This window comes from Musca domestica, unplaced genomic scaffold (assembly GCF_030504385.1).
Source record: "Musca domestica strain aabys unplaced genomic scaffold, Musca_domestica.polishedcontigs.V.1.1 9, whole genome shotgun sequence".
In the NCBI taxonomy this organism is placed as follows: Eukaryota; Metazoa; Arthropoda; class Insecta; order Diptera; family Muscidae; genus Musca; species Musca domestica.
The window spans coordinates 2,150,173-2,176,924 of record NW_026712435.1 but is presented as its reverse complement, the minus strand read 5'-3'; the positions used below and the strand labels follow the sequence as shown (position 1 = coordinate 2,176,924).

The following is a 26,752-nucleotide window of genomic DNA, read 5'->3' as shown; positions in this document are numbered from 1 at the left end:
CGACTAAATAGAAATAAATACGTATCGCAAAAATGCCAATGCAGGTTCACGTAACGGGCAATTTATTTTTCAAGCAGAGATTTTAATTTGAGAGTCAAAAAAATAAATAATAAGTCACATATTTAAAAAAGTATACATCAACTGTTTATATAGACCATGTAAGATGGTTCTCTACCCCCATATTAGACTAAACACCAAATCGATTCGAAAATATAATCAAAACCCTCGAAATAGTTAAAATCAGTAGGTACTTTTATGTGGGCGCTTCTCCGAAACATTGACATTGAAAAATTTCCGCGAAGGATAACTTTTGCGGAGTAAAGAGCAAAACATTTGAGGCCCTTTGTGTCTGACCCGAACAATTTCCCAAGTGTAATTTCCCGCAGTGTAATTACTGATGATAACATTCCCCGTATAACATTACATGTGAGATAAGGTTACTTTTAAGGCTTCGGAAGAATTTACCGAGGATATAAATCCTTTTCTTATAAATATAAATTATTATAAATCCTCCACTTATTATAAATCCTCCACTATTTTGTATAGTCCGCATATTACAGTGCCTCTTTATATTCGGTATTTCACTGATTGCAATCCCAATGAATTTTTGATTTTGAGTTCTCAATGGATGGGTTATTTCCATATCTAGTCAATTTTTTGGAGTTTTGGACCTCAGAATCGATAGTAATTTCTAAATTGAAATCCTGGCAATATGACTTCAATTTAACTATCATAAATAAAGTTTCATCGATTTATAAAATTTAAGAACCCCATAAAGTATGTTAAAGAGTATAAATCTTTGTTGATTAAATTATGTCCGTGAGCCTCTTCGTTCATCATTTGCAATTACAAATTTAATATGTCTCTTTTAAACTTTGCGCAGGTTTTTATATTATTCTTAGGATGAGTGATGTTGCAAGAGGTATATATTTGTTCCCATTTAGATATAGCCCCCATATAATATTATATCCTAATATTCGTCGACCAATTGTACTCTAATTTAGCCGATATAAGGTATTTTGAAGGTGAAGCATATTTGAGATTAGAAATCTTTTGTCAAAAAATTACAAAATAAGTAAACTTTAGGATTTATTTCCTATTCACCCACGCATTTTATATACTTTATTTCATCATATTTAATTAAATTTTCATACCTCAATTATCAGTACTATAAAGGCCTTAGCAATATTTTCCAAATCAAAAGAAATTATGAATTCGTAAATTTTAGAAGATCGTGTTGTAAGGTATTTAGTTTTTACCAGTGTAAAATCATATGTCAATTAAACTATATCCGTCCGTGTGTGCGTTAATCTTTGATCTGTTATACAATATTTAGAATATATCCGTTATATAGTTAGAATATATCCGTTTCGTTTAGGTATAATAATACCACTAAAAATTCATAATTTTGCATGTTTTTGTTACAATTTCTACCGAATTATCTGTAACTTGACATTTACAGTTTTCGGTATTGTGAAATCAATACCGGCAATAAATGTCTAAGAATTTTAAGCATTTTCAATTCCAAAACACATTTTGAAAAAATTCTACATAAAAATCCATATCAGAATAGAAGAGTCAATTTTTTCAGTTCCGCGATTTTTATAGAGGTTTTTATCAAAATTTTCTTTCATGATAACGTTTCCACCTTAATTACAAATAAACAAAGCCGTTCTCAACTGTTACACTTTTTTAAAATATTTACATATTGATTTAAAGAAGTAGGTGTGTCCAGTTGCTCTGACCGCAAACAGATACCTAGGGTTGGAGGGCGAGTCAAGATTACGTCGTATACTAACTGTGGAACAGATATCTTCATAATTTTTGCAAATATTAGGATTTTAGGTAAATCGATCAAATGGGCGTAAAAATGGGCGTGGCCACTTTTTCTTTGCATAAGAATCTTACTCGGGGTAGAACAAACATTTAAAAAAAAAAATATATCCAAACCATCCCAGGCGTCCTCATCTGATTCAAATACCAACGACCAATTTTTTTATATACATAGATTAAAAAGTAGGCGTGGTCAGTTCCTCAGCGCCCAAATAAATACTAAGGGCTGGATGGAAAGTCAACAGTATCTCCTGTAATAATTTTTTAAACCCAAAGAGTAAGTGCGCGTAAGTTCTGCATGGCCCACTAGCCGGCAGTTTTGAAATTTAAACTTAAATAAGTAAGAATAGAATTGACCAAATAATGAAATAATTGCAAAAAAACGTCGACAGTGTTCTCTGCTCTATTTCTGTAAAAAAAAAACAATGAGCTTCAATCATTTATCGCGAGAGAATAAAGGGTTTCGTCAGTGAGTGTCTTCCAACGCGTGCGATAGTGCTTGTTTGTAAAGAAAAAAATAGTGGTGGCGTCATCTTAATAATCGATTTAAGTAAATTAAATTTACTACTTTTGGAATCAGAAATATTTTATAATAGTAAATTACAGTATAAAGATAATTGTATAACTTAAAAACATACAAATCAAGCATTTTTCTGTTATATTATTTAATGCCGACATTAGGAACAGAAAAAAAGAGATTTGCCAGTAGTCGGCAGGGTGTGCCGATTGCTAGAAAAATATCATTTCACCAAAACTTGAGAAAAGTATTAAAAAATAATCCAAAAACTACTTAAATAAAAAAATAGTTTTGAGTCGGCAGTTGCTTTTATTTGTGTTTTTTGACCAACTTTTCTAAATTAAGTAGGTGGTATTTTTGAAAAAAAAATGTTAGCTATCTAAAGGAAAACAAATCAATTCACAAATTCCAAATATAAGAAAGGTACTTTTTTATTTAATCTCATTATTATTTTAATCGAAAATCCATACGTTACTGAAGGTAACCATACTATTCTTGATTCTCTACCTACATTTGGTTTAGAATGATAATTAAATAAAACAATAAATTTAAAACGACGTTAATTTCAAATTTTGGATAAAACTGTGAATTAGTAATATAGCATTGCTTTATACTATTTGAAAAAATATACATAATAATATTTTTTTACTGAAATACCATATGCCGACTACTGGCAAAGAGACATTCCCAGCATTGGAAAATGGTGCCGACTACTGGCAAAAAACACTATTTTAGAAAAATTTGCAAATTTTGCCTATTTAATAAAAACAAATTAAATTTTTGTTTATTATTTCGAAAACTAAACAAAATTTGGAATCTAAACAACATTATTTTTCTGCAATTGAAAGATTTCATACAGCATGTTGAAAGATTGAAAAATCGAAAATCGTAAAAGTGCCGACTACTGGTACACTCACTCTATCTTCCTTATTTGGCAAATATAAAGATTTTAGATAAATCGAAATAGTGGGCGTAAAAGTAGGCGTGGTCAATATTTTTTTCTTAAAAACCTAACTCGGGGTAAGACGAACGTTTGTATAAAAAGTATGCAAATCGGTCCAGCCGTTCTTAACTGATTCCATTACCAACGAACAACAGTTTTTTTTTATATAGATATAGAAAGATAGATTTCCATTGTGAAATCAATAAAATTATTATATGCGTTAAAATCTTTTGACATTCTCGTAAATGAATCTGGAGAATTGAATTGCTAGTGGTACAAAGTGAAGTGGTACGTTGAGGAACATTGAAGTTGATGTTGTTAACAAGAAAACCAGCAGAAATATCACCCATAATGACATTATATATTTAGCATTTTTATACGGCTTTTCAGAGTTGGCAGCTTGATCAGCGAGAGTCTATCAGTGTATGGTGGAACATTATCAGACTCGATGCGGTCGCTGTGTGTTTTATAAATAGGGTCCCATATGACCGAAGAGTATTCCGAAATTGGGCGAACAATTTACATGTAAATTTTTTTGTAACCCTTAAACTTACTCCGACGTTTCACAAAACCGAGAACTGATTTTGCTTTATTTATAGAAACATAAATATGAGAATTAAAGTTAAGTATACGACTCCACGATCAACGAAGGTATCATCAACTTTTCCCAGAGAATATTCACCGCGAGTGTAACAAGTATCCAATAATTTTTTTCTTGTGAATCTCATAAGTTTGCATTTCGAATAATTAATTTCCAAAAGATTAATATTGCACAAGTTAGTAAACGAATTCAAATTCAAATGATTTCTACATATATCCGAAAAGCTAAAAAATATTTTCACGTCGTCGACATACATCAAAATATTTGAAAATTTTATAGATGAAGGTAGATCATTAGATTTATTTCCGTTTTTTGAAGAGAGGAATGATATACGATGTTTTCCAAACATCAGGAAAAACAGCTTGAGTAATGGAAGCATTAAACAATATAGTAAGAGGCCAAACAAATAAATCGGAGCAATTCCTCAGAATGCTACTCGGGATCTTATCTGGTTCAAAATCATAGCCATACTTTAAAATTTTCAATCCATTTAAAATGGTGCTGTTCAATGGGGAAATAGATATAGATTGATTAGTATTAACTTCGAAGGGGGTAGTTATTGAAGTTATATGTTTTGGTAGAATATGTTGTTGACATATATGTGTAATGTTCACATAGTTCCAAACCACGACTAATACAATTTAACATTAATCAAACTTAAGCTAATACGCCGAATAGTTCAAATTTAAGGGTAATAAGGTGTCGACTGGAACCGTCAAAGCAGAGGATTGAACATAACGGCTTTTAAGAAAGTGTTAAAGCATTCCTATTAATCAATGTTTATGAAGGAGTGAAGGTCATCTGCTACGAAAACGAGGAGTCCAAAACATCCTTGTAACCGCAGTTGCTGGCTTTTGCGGACTTTGGGAGGGAAACGCCATAACGACAGTATGCCTGAAGAATATACCCTGTAGAAAGGTACAGAAGGAGGAGTCCCAGCCATCAAGGTATCCATTGATACTGCTGGCCAGGAATACCTTCTGGTTCGTGGAGGAAACTGGATCATTGCAAAGCAGTCGTAGCTGAACTTCTCCTATCCCTTACTGAGCTGGAACACAGTGGAACAAAGTTCGTGGCTTACGCTGACGATGTGGTTTTGTTGATTGCTGAGAAATTTCCGCAAAATGTTTCAGGCCTTGTGCAGGGAGCTTTAGTTAAACTTTCCAGATGAGCACGCTGTAACTTACTTGGCGCGAACCCATCTGAGACTGAGCTCGTACCTTTTACAAGGAGGAGGAAAATCCCAGACTTTTCGCTAAGCCTGTCTTCGGAAGCCAAATATCCCTGTACCGTACTAGACCAGAAATTAAACTGGAAGAGGAATATCGAGGAGCGAACGAAGAGGGGCTTAATTGCACTTAATTCCTGCAAAAACTCCACAGGAAAGAGCTGGGAACTTCAGCCTCATATAGTCAAATGGTTATATGAGTCAACAGCATTGACAAAGTCCAAAGAGTTGCATCGCTACCAATTACAGGCGCGTTTAGGAGCGCACCGCAATTCGCACTAGATACCCTACTCAACTTAAAACCCTTAAGTCTATTTGTAGAGGAACAAGCTGCTAGATGTGCCCTGCGACTCAATGAACTGGGGCAATGGCGGAGGCAGTCCTTTGGACACTCCGTCATTCTCAAGAATGTGGAGAACATAGGAAATCAAGCTATAGCCAGTGATTATATTTCACCAAGTCATTGCTTTGAATTACTTGATATCTATATACCTAACAGAGACGTCTGGACCCGCAACATTCCACCTTTTAATGGTATAGCTGCCTATACTGAAGCGTCAAAGATGGAAAGTGGAACAGGAGCTGGGGTCTTCTGTAAAAGCCTAAGTATCCAAAGATGCTTCAAACTTAACAACGATTGCAGCGTTTTCAGGCAGAAATCTTTGCTGCCAGGAAGGCTATAGGGCTGCTGGCGAACAGAATCGGAATCAAGCGGCCCTGAAGGCTCTAAATTCTTTTACAATCAAATCTATGGCAGTTATGGATTGCAGGAATGCTCTGGAAAATGTTAAGTACTTTGTCAAACTCTGTAGGGTTCCTGGACACTTTATCACACTGGTTAAGATACTGAAAACTGCAGGCTTTGTCAGGACGAGGAAGAAACATTTCAAAAATGTCAAATAGGTTCACGTACCGGGCGATTTATAGTGTTTCAAAAAACCTGATCCTATTTTCCAGCCAGAGGTTTTAATTTGAGAGTTGGAAACTCAAATAATATAGCACATTTATTAAACAGTATATATCAACTGTCTCATGTAAGATGGTTCTCTACCAAAGTAGCCTAAACACACATTTTAAGCCAAATCGATTCGAAAATATAATCAAAACCCTCGAAATAGCTAAAATCAGGAGGAACTTTGATATGGGCGCTACTCCGAAATATTGACATTGAAAATTTTCCGCGAAGAGATGACCTAGAATGTTAAATAGTTGAAATTAGCGGATGCCTTCATATAAGGGTTATACCAAAGCTTGGTCCTACACTTATAATTATTTGAAAGAGTGCTTGTTATTTCTAAAATCTCAAAAACCAACATATAAGGAATTAAAAAAAGGCTATATCACAATGCAGTAAAACCCGAAACATATTTTGTACAAATGATTCTTTATGTAACCCATAGGACTGCATCAAATTTAAAAACTCTATCTTAAATTTTGCGTATGTTTAAACTATATAAAATGGACCTTAAAAAAGTTTGACCCGGGACCCCCCTTTTGGGTTTTTTATCTCCCAACCGAAAAATTGCCCAACCTCATGATTGTTTAGGACGCAGTGTAATTTCTGACGATAGCACATAGTCCCCGTATGACGTTACCCATAAGTTAAGGTTACGGGTTCGTTTAAGGGTTCGGAAGAATTTTCCAATGATATTAATCTTTTTCTTACTAAATTTTCAATTCGCTCCACTATTTTGTACAGTACGCATATTACATTGCCTCTTCATATTCGGTAGTTTATTTTTTACATACAGATTTAAAAAAGTGTGTGTGGGCAGCTCCTCTGACCCACACAGATACCTAGGCTTGGAGAGAGAGTCAAGATTACGTTGTATACTAACTGTGGAGCAGATATCTTCATTACTTTGGAAAATAGGATTTTAGGTAAATCGAAAAATGGACTAAAATTGGGCGTGATCACTTTTTCTTTGCATAAAAACCTAAAAAAGTTATACCAACCGTATAGAAGTATGCGTGGACATATATATATATATATATATATATATATATATATATATATATATATATATATAGAGCCCTGAAGGCTCTTTTATATGGCCGCTACTCCGAAATATTGACATTGAAAATTTTCCGCGAAGAGGTGACCTAGAATGTGAAATAGATATATATATATATATATACAGTGGTGGCCATATCATATGCAACTTAGATTCATCTACGTTAAAAGGCTATATAAATTTGTAAATTTCACAACGAAGTATATAAAGATGGTTTAATTATAGTCACTACTTTCATACGATTTCAAATTATTATCAAAATGTGCAGCTTTTGTTTATATCTCTATGTTCACAGGTATTTTGTTGACAAATATGAAATTTGGTGTGGTCAAAACATATGCAACTTTATATATTTGGTTTAAATAACGGCATTTTTACAATTTCCTTTGTTCTATTGTTCTTCTTATTATTATCTAGAGACACTGCGTAAAGAGATTTAAAGCTACCTTCACATTTTTATTGCGTTGTTTTTTCACAAAGCTAAAACAGAGTTTGTTCAAAAATGGCACGCGATAAATTTGGATTTGAGCTCAGACAACGAATTGTGACTGCGTATCCTTCTGGATTATCACAGAAATGTATTGCCGAGAAATATACCGTTCATAAAAGCTCCATATCGCGCATCATTAATAATTACAAAAAAAATTCACAAGTCTCTGTTATACACCGTGGTGGTCGAAATCGAAAAACAAGCGATCGGACGGACAAATTAATAATCAGACACGTGAAAAAAGACCCATTTATATCTTCCTCTAAGATAGTGGAAAGATTTCAGTTGCCAGTTTCTGCTCGCACCATCCGTAGAAGACTTTTACAAGCCTCCCTCTGCGCAAGACGTCCTGCAAAAAAACCACTGATATCGAAGCGAAACCAGAAGAAGCGTTTGGAATTAGCTAAAGCTCATATAAATTGGACAGAGAGTAAATGGAGAACTATATTATTTAGTGATGAGTCCAAATTTAACATAATTGGTAGCGATGGCATGTGCTATGTAAGGCGACCAGAAGGAAAACGACTCGAAGCACGTTACTGTAAAAAAACGGTCAAGCATGGGGGGGGGGGGGGGGCAATATAATGGTGTGGGGTTGTTTTTCTGGTGCCGGAGTTGGCCCACTGCACAGAATTGTTGGTATTATGGATAGATTTATGTATAAAGACATATTGCAAAGGGTAATGCTCCCATACGCAGAATATAATATGTCATTGCGGTGGGTCTTTCAACAGGACAACGACCCCAAACACGCTTCGAAGGTGGTCAAATCGTGGTTTGCCGATAATAGAGTTGCGGTGATGGAATGGCCACCCCAATCCCCAGATTTAAACCCAATAGAGAATCTGTGGGAAATCGTAAACAAAAAAAATTGATCGAGAAAATTGTACAAGTTTAGATTTTTTATTTTGCCGGCTGGAAGATGCCTGGAAATCAATCCCAAAAAGCGTCATTGACAATCTTATAGCGTCAATGCCTCGAAGATGTCAGGCTGTAATCGACAACAACGGATTTGCAACAAAATATTAATTTTATTTGCACTTTACTGAGCTCGATTTAATTAGTTGCATATGTTTTGGCCACTTAATAATAAGACTGAATATCTTTTTCTAATTTTTTTTATAAATGAATTGAATATCTATGGAGTATATGTTTTTTTTCTTAAACTACAAGCAATAAAAAATAATATTTAAAAAAATAATTGCATAATTTTGTTTTCAGAAAAATTTTTCACGGTTTTTGGTAAAGGTTAGATTTCAGTTGCATATGATATGGCCACCACTGTATATATATATATATATATATATATATATATATATATATATATATATATCACACTGGTTAAGATACTGAAAACTGCAGGTTTTGTCAGGACGAGGAGCAAACATTTTAAAAATGTCAAATAGGTTCACGTACCGGGCGATTTATAGTGTTTCAAAAAACCTGATCCTATTTTCCAGTCAGAGGTTTTAATTTGAGAGTTGAAAACTCAAATAATATAGCACATATATTAAACAGTATGCATCAACTGTCCCATGTAAGATGGTTCTCTAGCAAAGTAGCCTAAACACACATTTATTTATATATATATATATATATATATATATATATATATATATATATATATATATATATATATATATATATATATATATATATATATATATATATATATATATATATATATATATATTATATATATATATATATATATATATATATATATATATATATACATATATATATATATATATATATTTGAGTTTCCAACTCTCAAATTAAAACCTCTGACTGGAAAATAGGTATATTCTTAGGTATATAGATATCAAGTAATTCAAAGCAATGACTTGGTGATATATAATCACTGGCTATAGCTTGATTTCCTATGTTCTCCACATTCTTGAGAATGACGGAGTGTCCATTGCCCCAGTTCATTGAGTCGCAGGGCACATCTAGCAGCTTGTTCCTCTACAAACAGACTTAAGGGTTTTAAGTTGAGTAGGGTATCTAGTGCGAATTGCGGTGCGCTCCTAAACGCGCCTGTAATTGGTAGCGATGCAACTCTTTGGACTTTGTCAATGCTTTTGACTCATATAACCATTTGACTATATGAGGCTGAAGTTCCCAGCTCTTTCCTGTGGAGTTTTTGCAGGAATTAAGTGCAATTAAGCCTCTCTTCGTTCGCTCCTCGATATTCCTCTTCCAGTTTAATTTCTGGTTTAGGACGGTACAGGGATATTTGGCCTCCGAAGACAGGCTTAGCGAAAAGTCTGGGATTTTCCTCCTCCTTGTAAAAGGTACGAGCTCAGTCTCAGATGGGTTCGCGACAAGTAAGTTACAGCGTGCTCATCTGGAAAGTTTAACTAAAGCTCCCTGCACAAGGCCTGAAACATTTTGCGGAAATTTCTCAGCAATCAACAAAACCACATCGTCAGCGTAAGCCACGAACTTTGTTCCGCTGTGTTCCAGCTCAGTAAGGGATAGGAGAAGTTCAGCTACGACTGATTTGCAATGATCCAGTTTCCTCCACGAACCAGAAGGTATTCCTGGCCAGCAGTATCAATGGATACCTTGATGGCTAGGACTCCTCCTTCTGTACCTTTCTACAGGGTATATTCTTCAGGCATACAGTCGTTATGGCGTTTCCCTCCCAAAGTCCGCAAAAGCCAGCAACTGCGGTTACAAGGATGCTTTTGGACTCCTCGTTTTCGTAGCAGATGACCTTCACTCCTTCATAAACATTGATTAATAGGAATGCTTTAACCTGAAAACGCTGCAATCGTTGTTAAGTTTGAAGCATCTTTGGATACTTAGGCTTTTACAGAAGACCCCAGCTCCTGTTCCACTTTCCATCTTTGACGCTTCAGTATAGGCAGCTATACCATTAAAAGGTGGAATGTTGCGGGTCCAGACGTCTCTCTTAGGTATATAGATATCAAGTAATTCAAAGCAATGACTTGGTGATATATAATCACTGGCTATAGCTTGATTTCCTATGTTCTCCACATTCCTGAGAATGACGGAGTGTCGAAAGGACTGCCTCCGCCATTGCCCCAGTTCATTGAGTCGCAGGGCACATCTAGCAGCTCGTTCCTCTACAAATAGACTTAAGGGTTTTAAGTTGAGTAGGGTATCTAGTGCGAATTGCGGTGCGCTCCTAAACGCGCCTGTAATTGGTAGCGATGCAATTCTTTGGACTTTGTCAATGCTTTTGACTCATATAACCATTTGGCATACAGTCGTTATGGCGTTTCCCTCCCAAAGTCCGCAAAAGCCAGCAATTGCGGTTACAAGGATGCTTTTGGACTCCTCGTTTTCGTAGCAGATGACCTTCACTCCTTCATAAATATTGATTAATAGGAATGCTTTAACACTTTCTTAAAAGCCGTTATGTTCAATCCTCTGCTTTGACGGTTCCAGTCGACACCTTATTACCCTTAAATTTGAACTATTCGGCGTATTAGCTTAAGATTGATTAATGTTAAATTGTATTAGTCGTGGTTCGGAACTATGTGAACATTACACATATATGTCGACAGTTGTAACATATATAACATGCAACGGTAATATGCGGTTAAAAACGGTGCTGTATACGGCATTGGTTGGATAAAAGCGAATACTTTTCTTATATGCATATATCATTGCCATACATTATGGTTTTACATTAAATACATTCTTGAATTTGAACAGGACTCTAACAACGGCGCATTTTTTTCTTTAAATATTCCATGGGTAAATTCCATTGCGAATTTCTAAGATTAATATTGAACGAGTTACCATTCTACGAACAGGGTTTTATGGTCTATAAAATCGAATGCTTTAGAAAAAGCATAGAATGCTGGCAAGATGTTCGCTAACGATATGTAAATTAATCAACACTTTTTCAATCAATCAAAACTTTTGGTTGTAAATATAGTGGATATGAATGCAGCAATGTCGCTGCCACTAACAGATTGAAAATGAAACGTTGAACCACACCAGCTTAGGCTATGTAAGTTGTCATCATCTGCATCATTACATGTTATAGTGTTCTTAAAAACTGATGGAATATTTACAAAATATTTGTAAATCAGTGGATGATTGTTACATTCAGCGAAACACCCAACAATCAAAATTAATGTTTCGTTTTCTACTGGAAACAAAATCATACCCATGACTCAAAGTGAGAAATCCTTATGTTTTTCGAAAACAAACTTTGAGCAGTTGTCTCGCACTTTTGATTTAAATGGCGCTGTCCACATTTTTTACAAATAGTTATACGATTTTATTTATATTAGCGTACCGAAACATCTAATTAACAAGCTTTTTGGGCCACCATGGAACTCTACAACTTTAGCAAAGGCTAAAAATGTGAAAAATAAACAATATAAGAATTATAAGAAGAAAAGATCTTCCATTGACTACGGAAGATATTCTGTAGCACGCTCTGAATATAATACTATGAATAATATTTGCTATTCACATTATCTCACCAAAGTCAAAAACAACTTTAAACAGAATCCGAAATCTTTCTAAAAAATTGTCAATTCGAAAGGCAAATTCACTGATTTTCCACCAAATTTAAAGTACGGCGTTGCTGAATCCTGTGATAAAAATGTTTTGACTAACTTGTTCGCAGATTTCTTCAACAACATATTCTACCAAAACATATAACTTCAATAACTACCCCTTCGAAGTTAATACTAATCAATTTATATCTATTTCCCCATTGAACAGCACTATTTTAAATGGATTGAAAATTTTAAAGTATGGCTATGATTTTGGACCAGATAAGATCCCGAGTAGCATTCTGAGGAATTGCTCCGATTTATTTGTTTGGCCTCTTACTATATTGTTTAATGCTTCCATTACTCAAGCTGTTTTTCCTGATGTTTGGAAAACATCGTATATCATTCCTCTCTTCAAAAATCGGAAATAAATCTAATCATCTACCTTCATCTATAAAATTTTTAAATATTTTGATGTATGTCGACGACGTGAAAATATTTTTTAGCTTTTCGGATATATGTAGAAATCATTTGAATTTGAATTCGTTTACTAACTTGTGCAATATTAATCTTTTGGAAATTAATTATTCGAAATGCAAACTTATGAGATTCACAAGAAAAAAATTATTGGATACTTGTTACACTCGCGGTGAATATTCTCTGGGAAAAGTTGATGATACCTTCGTTGATCGTGGAGTCGTATACTTAACTTTAATTCTCATATTTATGTTTCTATAAATAAAGCAAAATCAGTTCTCGGTTTTGTGAAACGTCGGAGTAAGTTTAAGGGTTACAAAAAAATTATACATGTAAATTGTTCGCCCAATTTCGGAATACTCTTCGGTCATATGGGACCTTATTTATAAAACACACAGCGACCGCATCGAGTCCACCATACACTGATAGACTTTCGCTGATCAAGCTGCCAACTCTGGAAAGCCGTATAAAAATGCTAAATATCTCATTTTTTATAATGTCATTATGGGTGATATTTCTGCTGGTTTTCTTGTTAACAACATCAACTTCAATGTTCCTCAACGTACCACTTCACTTTGTACCACTAGCAATTCAATTCTCCAGATTCATTGACGAGAATGTCAAAAGATTTTAACGCATTTTATAATTTTATTGATTTCACAATGAAAATCTATCTTTCTATATATATATATATATATATATATATATATATGATATATATATATATATATATATATATATATATATATATATATATATATATATATATATATATATATATATATTTAATGATTACTTTTTAAAGTATAATTATTCACAGATCTGGCTCTTATTAGTGGACCTGGGTAAAGTTATACGGGAGCTATACCCAAATTTATACCTATTTTGAAATTATTCTGTATTTTTCAAATTATTAGGTGTTTCAAATATTTAGCCAAATCGATTGGAAATTTATTAGCAATAGTTCAAATCAAGAGGTACCTTTATATGTGTGCTACTCCGTAACATTGGCCTGATTTTCGCCACATTTTTCCTTGGGTATTTCTAAAAATTAGTACTTATACTTTATAATAGGTTTTAGCTCCGGTGGCAGAACATTGAATATTTGGTTCCACGTTTTCCTATAGCGCACATATATCATATTCGGTATTTTGATAATCCTAATCACTTTGCCAACGAAATTGTTTCAAATTTTGTATTTAAGAACATTTGGGAGATGACAATCCTTGAAGTATAAAATTGACTATGAGGTTGCCGTTTTGGTATGACCCCCATATAACGGTCTCACCCACTTTATGGTATTTCGAAAAGTTTAACAGCATTATCCAAACGGTCTTACTGGTATTTTTGGTTTAAAGTGGAAAACATTTGAATTCTGATATAGAAATTCTTTTCTTTACTATTAAAAGTTAGGCCTGGCCGAACATAAAGTTTTTATACCCTCGATCATACTATTGAGGGTATATTAACTTTGTCATTCCATTTCTCGAAATCCTCGAAATACTCATGTCAGACCGAACAAAGTATATATATTCTTGATCAGCGTAAAAATCTAAGTCGATTTAGCGATATCCGTCCTTCTGTCTGTCTGTTGTAACCACGCTATCTTTCGAACGAAATGAGATAGAAGGCTAAAATTTTGCACACACGTTTATTTTGCTAGTAGGTAGGTTAAGTTCGTAAATGGGTCATGTAGGTCCACATATAACGGTACCTCCCGATATTCGACATTGAAGTTCGAAATGGAAACTGTAGCCTGAGACAGAAAATTGTCTGTGCAAGTCTTCGTAAGGCCCCCTTTTAACGGTACCTCCCTATATTCGGTATTTTTATGATTTTAGCGACATTATTAATCGGAATTGTTTCAAATTTGAAGTTCGTAATGCATACCACAGCTTATCACAGAAAATTGTCTGCAGTTCCACGTCTTCGTATAGCCCCCCTATGACGGTACCTCCCAATATTCGGTATTTTTATGATTTTAGCGTCATTATTCACCGGAGTAGTTTCAAATTACGTATTTAGAGTTCGTAATGGTAACTACAGTCTGTGACAATAAATTGTCTATGCAGGTCCATGTCTTCGTATAGGCCCCATATGTCTGTACCTCCCTATATTCGGTATATTAACGATTTTAGGTCCAATATTCTCCGAAATTGTTGAGATGTCGTATTTGAAGTTCTTAATGGATATTTCAGCCTAAGACAGAAAATTGTCTATGCAGGTCCAAGTGTTCGTATAGCTCCAATATAACGGTACCTCCCTATATACGGTATTTTGATGATTTTAGCTATATTATTCACCGTTTATTTCAAGTTTCGAATTTGAATATGATAATGTCTTATAACAAGTCGTATAGACCCCAATATAACGGCTATATTAGGTATTTTTAAGATTTTAACAGAATTTTTAACGGATTTTATTTTTAGAAAATTTCCAAATTCGTTCCAAATAGTGGATGGTATTCAAAGTTCAGCCCGGCCGAACTTACTGCTTTTTAACTTGATTACTTGTTATTTATACACATTTCAATGTGATCCTGTCAGTTTTTTTGACACAGACTCTTCTATCTTTGCTGTAGTTTATAAAAAACGTGTATAAGTTTGATACATTCCATCATAACTTCCCGAGTCCAGTCAATCACGGATGCTGACCATGTAGTTGAGATGCCATCGGGCGGCGGTTGTTTTTGTTGTACTCCCAATGGAAGTAGTTATAATAGAAAAGAAACAAGGGATAGAACCTCGGCGTTCCCTTGTCTGTGTTTGTATATGTATTGCAAATAGACATGGGATCCCTGCGATCACTTAGGACCTCTGCTGTATCTTGTCTTCTAGAAGCAAAAGCATACAGGCCTCTGTCGACACCCCAATTACTGAAGGTAGAAGTTAAACAGTTCACTAGATATTACTCCATCTTGGGGAACGCCCTGTTTCGTTCTTCGGGGTTTGGACTTCCACGTACGAGTGGCGACCACACATATTGATTATCCGAATTTTCAAAGTCTCTCTACATCCTGATACAGTGTGGTTGGCGGTATCAAATGCCTCTTCTAGGTCAAGGGCTACCAACACTGTTTAGCTGAACAGCTTTCTCTGATGCTGGGGAGGAGTAAAGCCTCAAGAGTTTTTGCTACTGGCGATAAAAGAGAAGTCGGCCTGTATTATTCGCCTTTGCTGGCATCCATGCCTGGTTTTAGGAAGTTTTAAACAAATCGAATAGCCAGTTTCCCAACAGAATTCAAATAATGTGCTCTTGGGAACTGCTGTGGTAAACAATGTTCATAATGGAAAAAGTTATCCCGCTTGTGCAATAATTGATTCTTCATCTAATGTAACTATATACAGAAAAAATTGTCATGATTTGATAAAACAAGGCAAAATAATTTTTTATTGATTTTTTGTCGATAAAAATAATTATTATATTTAAAAACACTTATAAATAGAATTGTAATATTGGAAAGAAATAAAAAAAAAATTAATTACATATTTTTAAATCGATAAAATATTTTTCGTATTAACAAATGTGGCTTTTCAATTTATTGAATATTAATATGACAAACCTATTTTTCATATTAAATGCGCATGAAATAAAAAATATATTTCAATGAAACAAGTGTTTTTGTTTTTCATTCAAAAAAATAAAATTAAATATTGATCATAATATTATCAAATAATGCTTAGTTAAATCAATTTTGATTGATAAAAAATGTTCATATATGCCGAAAGCCTAATGTTTTTGTTGGACAAATCAAATACAAATAACAATAAAAGCAGCAGGAAAGTCAATTTCAAATTAACACAAAATTTGTTTATTTTATTATAATTCTTTGAATAAGAATAGGATTAAATTTAGTTTAAACCTGAATTAAATCACATACAGTTAAGCACTATCGAGTTAGTCAAAGATCGTATATGTGCAAAATACTTTGTACATACTTTTGGCTGCGTGTGAGGGGCTGGGAAAATCTAACAACTAAATATACATATTTGAAAATGATGAATGATGATGATCAACAGCCAAACCATTTGGTTGGTTTTTTCTTTTCGCATAAACATATATGTACAGGGTGAGATAAAAAAACTACAACCAAATTCAGACTGCTGTCATTTCTAAGCCACTCGTCCGACAGTGGTCCAGCGACAGCTCATTGTATTGTTTACAAGCATACCAAAGCATTTTGGTGATAATTTTCCAAAAAAAAAGTTATTCGTGATGGAATTCAAGCGTGATATGTGATTTCTTTATATTTGGCTGAAAAAGCACAAGTGGCTATCATTAAAGCACTCCAGCATTTAAATGTGAATACATCTTTTGTGTTTCGTACGCTCGTCATGTTGTGCCCTGTTTGATCAAACGCATAACAGTACGTGACATCCAACCAAATGCTCGATGTCTCGTCATATCGGTCGGACTCAAACTCATCGTCATAACATCGTAATGACCAATTAAAGGGGATGTTGAATAGTGTGTCATACAAAAATGTTCTAGCACAAAAATTACAACAATAATGAAACAGTTGCCAACGAAAAAGACGACGAGACGATGAAGAGAAATGTAAAGAAATAAATTTTTTGAAATAAAGTATTTCTTGGCGAATAAAAATATATTTCAGGTACTTCTAATTGGTCCATACAAAATTTTCACATTTCGGTTATTGACGAAACAATCCAAAATGTCAATCCTTATTAAAAAATCTGATAAATTTTCTTTATATCTCTGCCCTCAACTACGTCATAAAGAATATTTTTTTTTTAATTATTGATTTCGTACTCACTTTTATATGTATGCCGTGTTTGTTACTTCAAAATTGCAACACACACAAAAACACATCCTCACCGTCGAAAGTAACACACTCTCTCAATTTAAGCACACGTACACAAATGACACACAATTAAACGATGACATTGTTCGATGTCATCGTCAACACCCTGCATTTATGGAGAACACCATGCAAATATTCGAGTCGAACCTTAGACAATGGCACATATGAATCAAAATGAGGGATGTTCTTGGTATATGTATATATATATATATATATATATATATATATATATATATATATATATATATATATATATATATATATATATATATATATATATATAAGGATTTGGCTAAAAATGTGTATTTGCGGGGTGAAAATCTTACACAAACATTTCAAGATATCTACAAAATTTTAGAATTAAATATAGGCACAGGTATTTCAAAACACTTTTAATCGACCAGTACGTGAACACTTATATCAGTCATATCAGTGAATAATTATGCTTGGGAAAATATGCATAATAGACAAAAACTACGGGCCGGCAACGCGGACCGGGCCAGCTAGTATATATATATATATACTAGCTGGCCCGGTCCGCGTTGCCGGCCCGTGGTTTTTGTCTATTATGCATATTTGTCAAAGCATAATTATTCACAGATATGACTGATATAAGTGTTTTAAAATACCTGTACCCATATGTATGTGCTATACAAATCTATTAAAAAGTATATATCAATCTTATCCCGATGTAAGGGATCAAATTAATTTTTAGTATGGTAAAAATCGTAGCAAAATCTTCCAGTGAAATGAGCAGTAATTTGGAATTTGCTGTATTTTGTACACCTCATAATTGAGCGCTGAATGAATTAAGAATAGCCAAAGTTAATTACTTTTTTAAGCCATTAGCACCTCAGATTGTCCATTAGCGTTCTTATAAGTCCCCCTAACCATGTCGGTCTGTTTGTCCGCCAAAAAGTGGACTTGAGGGGGTACTATTATATGGAAAAAATTCTAAAATTTGTAGATATGTTCATATTTTTGTGTAAGTTTTCACCCCCCAAATACACATTTTTAGCCAAATCCTTTGAAATATGGTAAAATCAGGAGATACTTTTACATGGGCACTACTCCGAGACATCGACCTACATTGAAAACATTCTTCTAGCCCTTATAATCCAATATGACAAATAGAGACCAAATCAAAAATTTAACAGAACAACATAGCATGTCAAACTGAAAAACATTCCGCGTGATTTAAATGAGTAAAAATAGTTTTATCCACCATATTATCATATAGATGTATTTCCCAAATCTACGTTTCCAACCAATATTCTCTTGAGAGTTACAAATTCAATAGAATACAAAATTTTCTTTTCTGACCACACATTATATGTGAAAGTGGACTTGGGGATACTCCAATGTGGGGACTTTACTTAAATAAATTCCTATGTGGCAATTATCTGTATGATGGTTCCCTAACCCCTTAGAGACAAAGATGCCAAATAAGGGCCAAAATATGAAAAAAGTGGCCAAGACCCCAAAAATAGCTTAAATCATATGATGGTTATATAAATATAAAATCGGATTGTACCCTTATCCGTGAGTTATGATCGATATCATGACCTGCAAAAGTGATTTAAGGTATCTTGAATGTTTGGGAAGAATTCCTGGAAGGATAGAAATCCTTTTCTTACTAAAAGTCCCATTCGCTCTATTATTTTGCACCCTTTAAATTTGGTATTTTACTGATTGTACTTCCAAAGAATTTTGCATTTTGAGCTCTCATTGGACGGATTATTGTCACATGAAAGAAGTAGGTCCACGCTTTGAAATGAGCTCCATTAGGCTTTTTCTGTCATTTTTGGTTGTTTAAATGTGTTCGCAAATACAAATTAAAAAAAAAAATGACAAAAGAAGAATAGCAAATTGAAAAAATCTTCAACTTGTTCGCTGATTTATTACAGCAAATGTTTAAAGACCCTTACTATTTTTTTTTTAAAATTCGATTCCACTGAAAATCTTTTCGATTTTTTCCCGATTTGAGAATTTTTGCAATGAGATCTCTTTTTCGTGATTTTTTAGCGAATTTGAAAAAGTAATTATCTTTTAATTAATAATTATCTTTCTTTTGGTGTGACCGCGTTAAATTATTTCGATATCATCTATTCCGTTTCGCCACCATATAATTCGTTATTACACTTCCATGTAACCCGCCATCAATTTCAGTTCTCAAGAAATCAAGTCAATAAAATAAATTGGTTTTAATATTCGAATTCAAAAATAAAAAATAAAAAACACTACAAATGTACATTAGAAAAAAGCCAGTCAAAATAGAAAAAAATCATGCAAAATAAAACCTTACTATTGTACATTTGAAAAGTCAAAATGAAAATGTTAATATATCACATTTTTACGCGATTTTTTTTGGATATTATCCTTTTCGGAGAGGAGACAACTCCTAATTTGTGTGAATTGTTAAAATCAGTCCAGCGGTTCTTAAGTTATAAGCGTAGTAACTAACACAACTTACATTTATATATATATATATATATATATATATATATATATATATATATATATATATATATATATACATATATATATATATATATATATATATATATATATATATATATATATATATATATATATATATATATAAATGTAAGTTGTGTTAGTTACTACGCTTATAACTTAAGAACCGCTGGACTGATTTTAACAATTCACACAAATTAGGAGTTGTCTCCTCTCCGAAAAGGATAATATCCAAAAAAATCGCGTAAAAATGTGATATATTAACATTTTCATTTTGACTTTTCAAATGTACAATAGTAAGGTTTTATTTTGCATGATTTTTTTCTATTTTGACTGGCTTTTTTCTAATGTACATTTGTAGTGTTTTTTATTTTTTATTTTTGAATTCGAATATTAAAACCAATTTATTTAATTGACTTGATTTCTTGAGAACTGAAATTGATGGCGGGTTACATGGAAGTGTAATAACGAATTATATGGTGGCGAAACGGAATAGATGATATCGAAATAATTTAACGCGGTCACACCAAAAGAAAGATAATTATTAATTAAAAGATAATTACTTTTTCAAATTCGCTAAAAAATCACGAAAAAGAGATCTCATTGCAAAAATTCTCAAATCGGGAAAAAATCGAAAAGATTTTCAGTGGAATCGAATTTTAAAAAAAATAGTAAGGGTCTTTAAACATTTGCTGTAATAAATCAGCGAACAAGTTGAAGATTTTTTCAATTTGCTATTCTTCTTTTGTCATTTTTTTTTTAATTTGTATTTGCGAACACATTTAAACAACCAAAAATGACAGAAAAAGCCTAATGGAGCTCATTTCAAAGCGTGGACCTACTTCTTTCATGTGACAATAATCCGTCCAATGAGAGCTCAAAATGCAAAATTCTTTGGAAGTACAATCAGTAAAATACCAAATTTAAAGGGTGCAAAATAATAGAGCGAATGGGACTTTTAGTAAGAAAAGGATTTCTATCCTTCCAGGAATTCTTCCCAAACATTCAAGATACCTTAAATCACTTTTGCAGGTCATGATATCGATCATAACTCACGGATAAGGGTACAATCCGATTTTATATTTATATAACCATCATATGATTTAAGCTATTTTTGGGGTCTTGGCCACTTTTTTCATATTTTGGCCCTTATTTGGCATCTTTGTCTCTAAGGGGTTAGGGAACCATCATACAGATAATTGCCACATAGGAATTTATTTAAGTAAAGTCCCCACATTGGAGTATCCCCAAGTCCACTTTCACATATAATGTGTGGTCAGAAAAGAAAATTTTGTATTCTATTGAATTTGTAACTCTCAAGAGAATATTGGTTGGAAACGTAGATTTGGGAAATACATCTATATGATAATATGGTGGATAAAACTATTTTTACTCATTTAAATAACGCGGAATGTTTTTCAGTTTGACATGCTATGTTGTTCTGTTAAATTTTTGATTTGGTCTCTATTTGTCATATTGGATTATAAGGGCTAGAAGAATGTTTTCAATGTAGGTCGATGTCTCGGAGTAGTGCCCATGTAAAAGTATCTCCTGATTTTACCATATTTCAAAGGATTTGGCTAAAAATGTGTATTTGGGGGGTGAAAACTTACACAAAAATATGAACATATCTACAAATTTTAGAATTTTTTCCATATAATAGTACCCCCTCAAGTCCACTTTTTGACGGACAAACAGACCGACATGGTTAGGGGGACTTATAAGAACGCTAATGGACAATCTGAGGTGCTAATGGCTTAAAAAAGTAATTAACTTTGGCTATTCTTAATTCATTCAGCGCTCAATTATGAGGTGTACAAAATACAGCAAATTCCAAATTACTGCTCATTTCACTGGAAGATTTTGCTACGATTTTTACCATACTAAAAATTAATTTGATCCCTTACATCGGGATAAGATTGATATATACTTTTTAATAGATTTGTATAGCACATACATATGGGTACAGGTATTTTAAAACACTTATATCAGTCATATCTGTGAATAATTATGCTTTGACAAATATATATATACAAATATATATATATATATATATATACTAGCTGGCCCGGTCCGCGTTGCCGGCCCGTAGTTTTTGTCTATTATGCATATTTTCCCAAGCATAATTATTCACTGATATGACTGATATAAGTGTTCACGTACTGGTCGATTAAAAGTGTTTTGAAATACCTGTGCCTATATTTAATTCTAAAATTTTGTAGATATCTTGAAATGTTTGTGTAAGATTTTCACCCCGCAAATACACATTTTTAGCCAAATCCTTAGAAATATGGTAAAATCAGGAGGTACCTTTATATGGGCACTACTCCGACCTACATTGAAAACTTTCTTCTACCTCTTATAATCCAAGGTGACAAATAGAGGCCAAATTAAAAATATAGCGGAACAGCATAGCATGTCAAACTGAAAAATTCGAGTGATTTAAATAAGTAAAAATAGTTTTATCCACCTCATAAATGAGGACAGAATGATTTCAGAATAGTCAAATATAATTACTATTTTACACCCATTACCGTAAAGTGGGAATTAATTTTATTTGCCATTTAAATTGTAAGTTGGAGACCCCATAAAGACCATATTTTTCATCATAGTATAATTCAGTGACGACTCAACAAATATTTGGTCCCGTGCTACTTTCTTATATTTGTAATTTGTTCATGTTTTCACAAATTATTTCATATAGATCTACATCCCAAATATACGTTCCTAACCAATATTCTCCTGGGGGTCACAAATTCAATAGAATACAATATTTTCTTTTCTGACCACACATTAGATGTGAAAGTGGACTTGGGGATACTCCAATATGGGGACTTTACTTAAATAAATTCCTATGTGGCACTCTGTATGGTGGTTCCCCACCCCAGGGTAGCATAAATACAATTTTTTAGCCAAATCAATTGATGAATGTGGTCAAGACAAATATTGACCTTATTCTGAAAATTTCAAATTTTATGCGAAGAGGTTCTCTACCCCAAAAAAGGTTCTCTCTCACAAAGAAAAAAGTGGCCAAGACCGCAAAAATATCTTAAATCATACGGAGGTTATATAAATATGGGTTAAATAGGGTTGTACCCTTATCCGAGAATTATGATCGATATCATGACCTGCAAAAGCGATTTAAGGTATCTTGAATGTTTGGAAAGGATAGAAATCCTTTTCTTACTAAAAGTCCCATTCGCTCTACTATTTTGCACCCTTTATATTTGGTATTTTACTGATTGCACTCCCAAAGAATTTTGCATTTTGAGCTCTCATTGGACGGATTATTGTCACATGAAAGAAATAGGCCCAGGCTTTGAAATGAGCCCCCTTAGGTTTTTTTCGGTCATTTTTGTTTGTTTAAATGTGTTCGCATCTTCCAGCTGAAAAACGGTGTAGGCCCTGGAATTGAAAGGTAGATGTCAGTTTACATAGTATTTCGCACTTATTTAATTTTTTGGTAAAAATTATATAGATTGAAAAATTATTCTTTATTTTGTTCACAAAAAATTCCATTGAATTCAATAAGATAATACAAATTGAAAAAATCTTCAACTTGTTCGCTGATTTTTTACAGCAAATGTTTAAAGATCCTTGTAAAGATTGTCAATAGAATGTACTATTATTTTTAAATTCGATTCCAATGATTTTTTTTTTAGATTTTTTTCCGATTTGAGAATTTTTGCAATGAGATCTCTTTTTTGTGATTTTTTAGCGATTTTGAAAAAGTAATTATCTTTAACTTTGGTGTGACCGCGTTCAATTATTTCGATATTCCATTTCGCCACCACATAATTCGGCACTACACTTCCATGTAACCCGCCATCAATATCAGTTCTCAAGAAATCAAGTCAATTAATTCAAAATAAAAATTCAAAAATAAAATATAAAAAACACTACAAATGTACATTAGAAAAAAGTAAGTCAAAATGGAAAAAAATCATGCAAAATAAAACATTACTATTGTACATTTCAAAAGTCAAAATGAAAATGTTAATATATCACATTTTTACGTGATTTTTTTGGATATTATCCTTTTCGGAGAGGAGACAATTCCGAATTTGTGTGAATCGTTAAAATCAGTCCAGCGATTCTTAAGTTATAAGCGTAGTAACTAACACAACTTTCTTTTATATATATATATATATATATATATATATATATATATATATATATATATATATATAACGAACGATATATATATAAAATGACGAATTTGAAACTATTCATTTTGATTTTTGGAATGTACAATAGTAATGTTTTATTTTGCATGAATTTTTTTTTTTTCATTTTGACTTACTATTTTCGAATGTACATTTGTAGTGTTTTTTTTTTAATTTCTTTTTTGAATTCTAATATGATGTGTAGTCTGTTTTGGGTAGTACAAAGCGACAACAGACAAAACTTTTATTTATGGATTTTATGCATTTATTAGGTAAGTAAAACTATACGAATTGTATATTTTCAGAAGAGGACAAACTTTTTTTTCAGTTTGATTAATTTTATTGACGAATTTTCGAGAACGAAAGTTGCAGTCGGGTTACATTGAATTTTAGTACCGAATTTTGTAGTGGCGAAACTGAATAGATAATGTCGAAAGAATTTAAAGCGGTCACAACTAAGCTAAAGAATAATTACTATTTAATTACTATTTAAAAGTATTTAAGAAATAACGAAAATGGAGACTATCTCATTGCCAAAATTCTAAAATCGGAAAAAAAAAAAAAAAAAAAAAAATATATATATATATATATATATATATATATATATATATATATATATATATATATATATATATATATTTATAATATTTTTTCTTAAATTTCTTAAATTTTCAATTTTATGTCAAAATAATTAAAATAAAACATATTAAATATTCTTAATAAATTGAAACAATTGTTTATTACTATAAATTGTATGGACAAGACTGAAATGCAACTTTTAGCTTTACTATGTTTTATTGTTATAACATACTATTAACATTACCGAAAGGACTCCCGCAACTTGTTTGATTTTTAACAGCAGATGCATTATGGAGATAGAACAGTCTTGTTATGTGGGCTATTGAATGGTTCGCTTTATCACGTACATAGTGAAAGGCCTTATTGAAACATCCCGCTATCATTTTCAATACCAAACATCCTAGACACAACATACAACATTGTGCCAAATTTCAAATTTTCACATCAAATTTCATATCAATATCGTAATTACAGCAGACAATTGAACATAATTAAATCAACTTAGATCATAATTGCATATACAGAATGAAAAATTGAATATACCCTCCACCATGTTATCTAATTCGGGTCTTTTGGAGCAAAGACCTTGAAAAACTTTTTTTGCAAAAAGTTGCATTTCGGTTGCAAAAGGTTTCACTTCATGCGCAAAAAGTTTCATTTCCGCTGCAAAAGGTTTCATTTCCTCTGCAAAAAGTTTCATTTAATCTGAAAATGCTATATATTGAAATAAACCTCGAACATTCTTTAGTTTTCTCGATATTTCGCGATAAATAGACTTTAATTTCTATATATATTAGTGATTTTTTGTTTAACTGCTTATGAACGATTTTTATATGCCAAAAATATTTTGTTTCCTTTGTTTATTTAGATACACTTCTAATAAGTTTGTGTTATTTTGCCATAATAGTTATTTATATTCCCAGGTAAAACCAACGGGAAATTATCAGGATTGGCGGTTGTTTTCTGATACCATTGTGTCACCTTAGCCTCACATTTTTATTCTCTTCACTACTAAATAGTGGTCGTTTTTTTTATTAAAATAACAAAAATGTAATCAAGCCTGAATAATTTGAGTCATTCGAATTTTATTTTTTTTTAATAAAATAAATTCATTAATTTTTTAATTATAAATTTATGTTTAAATATAATAGCTATTTACCTTTGGTTATCCATGCCAATAGTTTGATTCTTCATCTTCCATGTTACGTTTTTGTTACTTGAATAGCATTTTATTGTAACATTTTCACCGATGTTGACAATTTGAATTCCTAAAATATATACATTAAATTAATAAAATATCCTTTAAAATTGTACAGGTAATAAGTAGTTTTAAGTGCCTACAAATACATAGGGGCTGTAAAAATTTTAAATTGTTTTGACGTACATCTAATTCAGCAGGAGGAATCGCCACTATTGTGATTGTCCTATAATGAGTTACTACATAAGTATCACTTCTGATTACTTCTTGTTACATTTTTTTTGCAACATTATTTTACAAATACAAAAAATGACAGGAACTGTTACTTCAAATGACATATATGTGACAACTCCTTCCTAGACAAGGACAGCCAAATGAAACTTCAGACAGAGATCTAGAACGATCCTCCTGAGCACAACAGTAGACGTCTGAAAACATATTCAGTAACGAAAAGACAGTTCCACAACGGAAATTTTACTCGTGTTTTTGTTACAACATTCTAACAAGACAACAGATTAAATTTTGTTTGCTAAAAGAAAATGACCAGTGAAATAAAAGGAAGGAAGAAGAATTTAAAATAGAGTTTTGTGGTTAAACAAAGATCAAAATGATAAATGATTTTTTTGTCATAGGATTCACTGTCATTTTTAAAATAGCTCCTGGGGAGAATATCCCATACAAAAAACAAGGGAACTGTCGAGGAATGGTGTCTCTTTTCGAAACCTAGGTATTTCCTGCCTTAATCCCTGGTAAACATTACCATCGCTCTCCACTAATAAACAAACGTTGTTTTTATAAAAACAACAATAATGGGATTAAGCCTAACCATTTTGCAACAACATAATACTATGGTATCCCGAACAAACATGCCAACACTGCTCTGATAATTTAAAACTATAATAAATATGAAGTGCT

The 26,752-nt window shown here is 32.5% G+C and overlaps 1 protein-coding gene across 2 annotated transcripts in view; it reads right to left on the bottom strand.

Annotated features, from left to right (window-relative positions):
* The window catches only part of LOC101887814 (tyrosine-protein phosphatase 69D), a 148,606-nt gene that overhangs the window by 81,280 nt on the left and 40,574 nt on the right, over nucleotides 1-26,752 (bottom strand). For both annotated transcript variants that reach the window (XM_005189019.4, XM_059131500.1), the window contains exon 2: nucleotides 25,799-25,907. In XM_005189019.4, coding sequence (XP_005189076.1) covers nucleotides 25,799-25,907 — 109 coding nt within the window. The remainder of the gene's footprint in view (nucleotides 1-25,798; nucleotides 25,908-26,752) is intronic.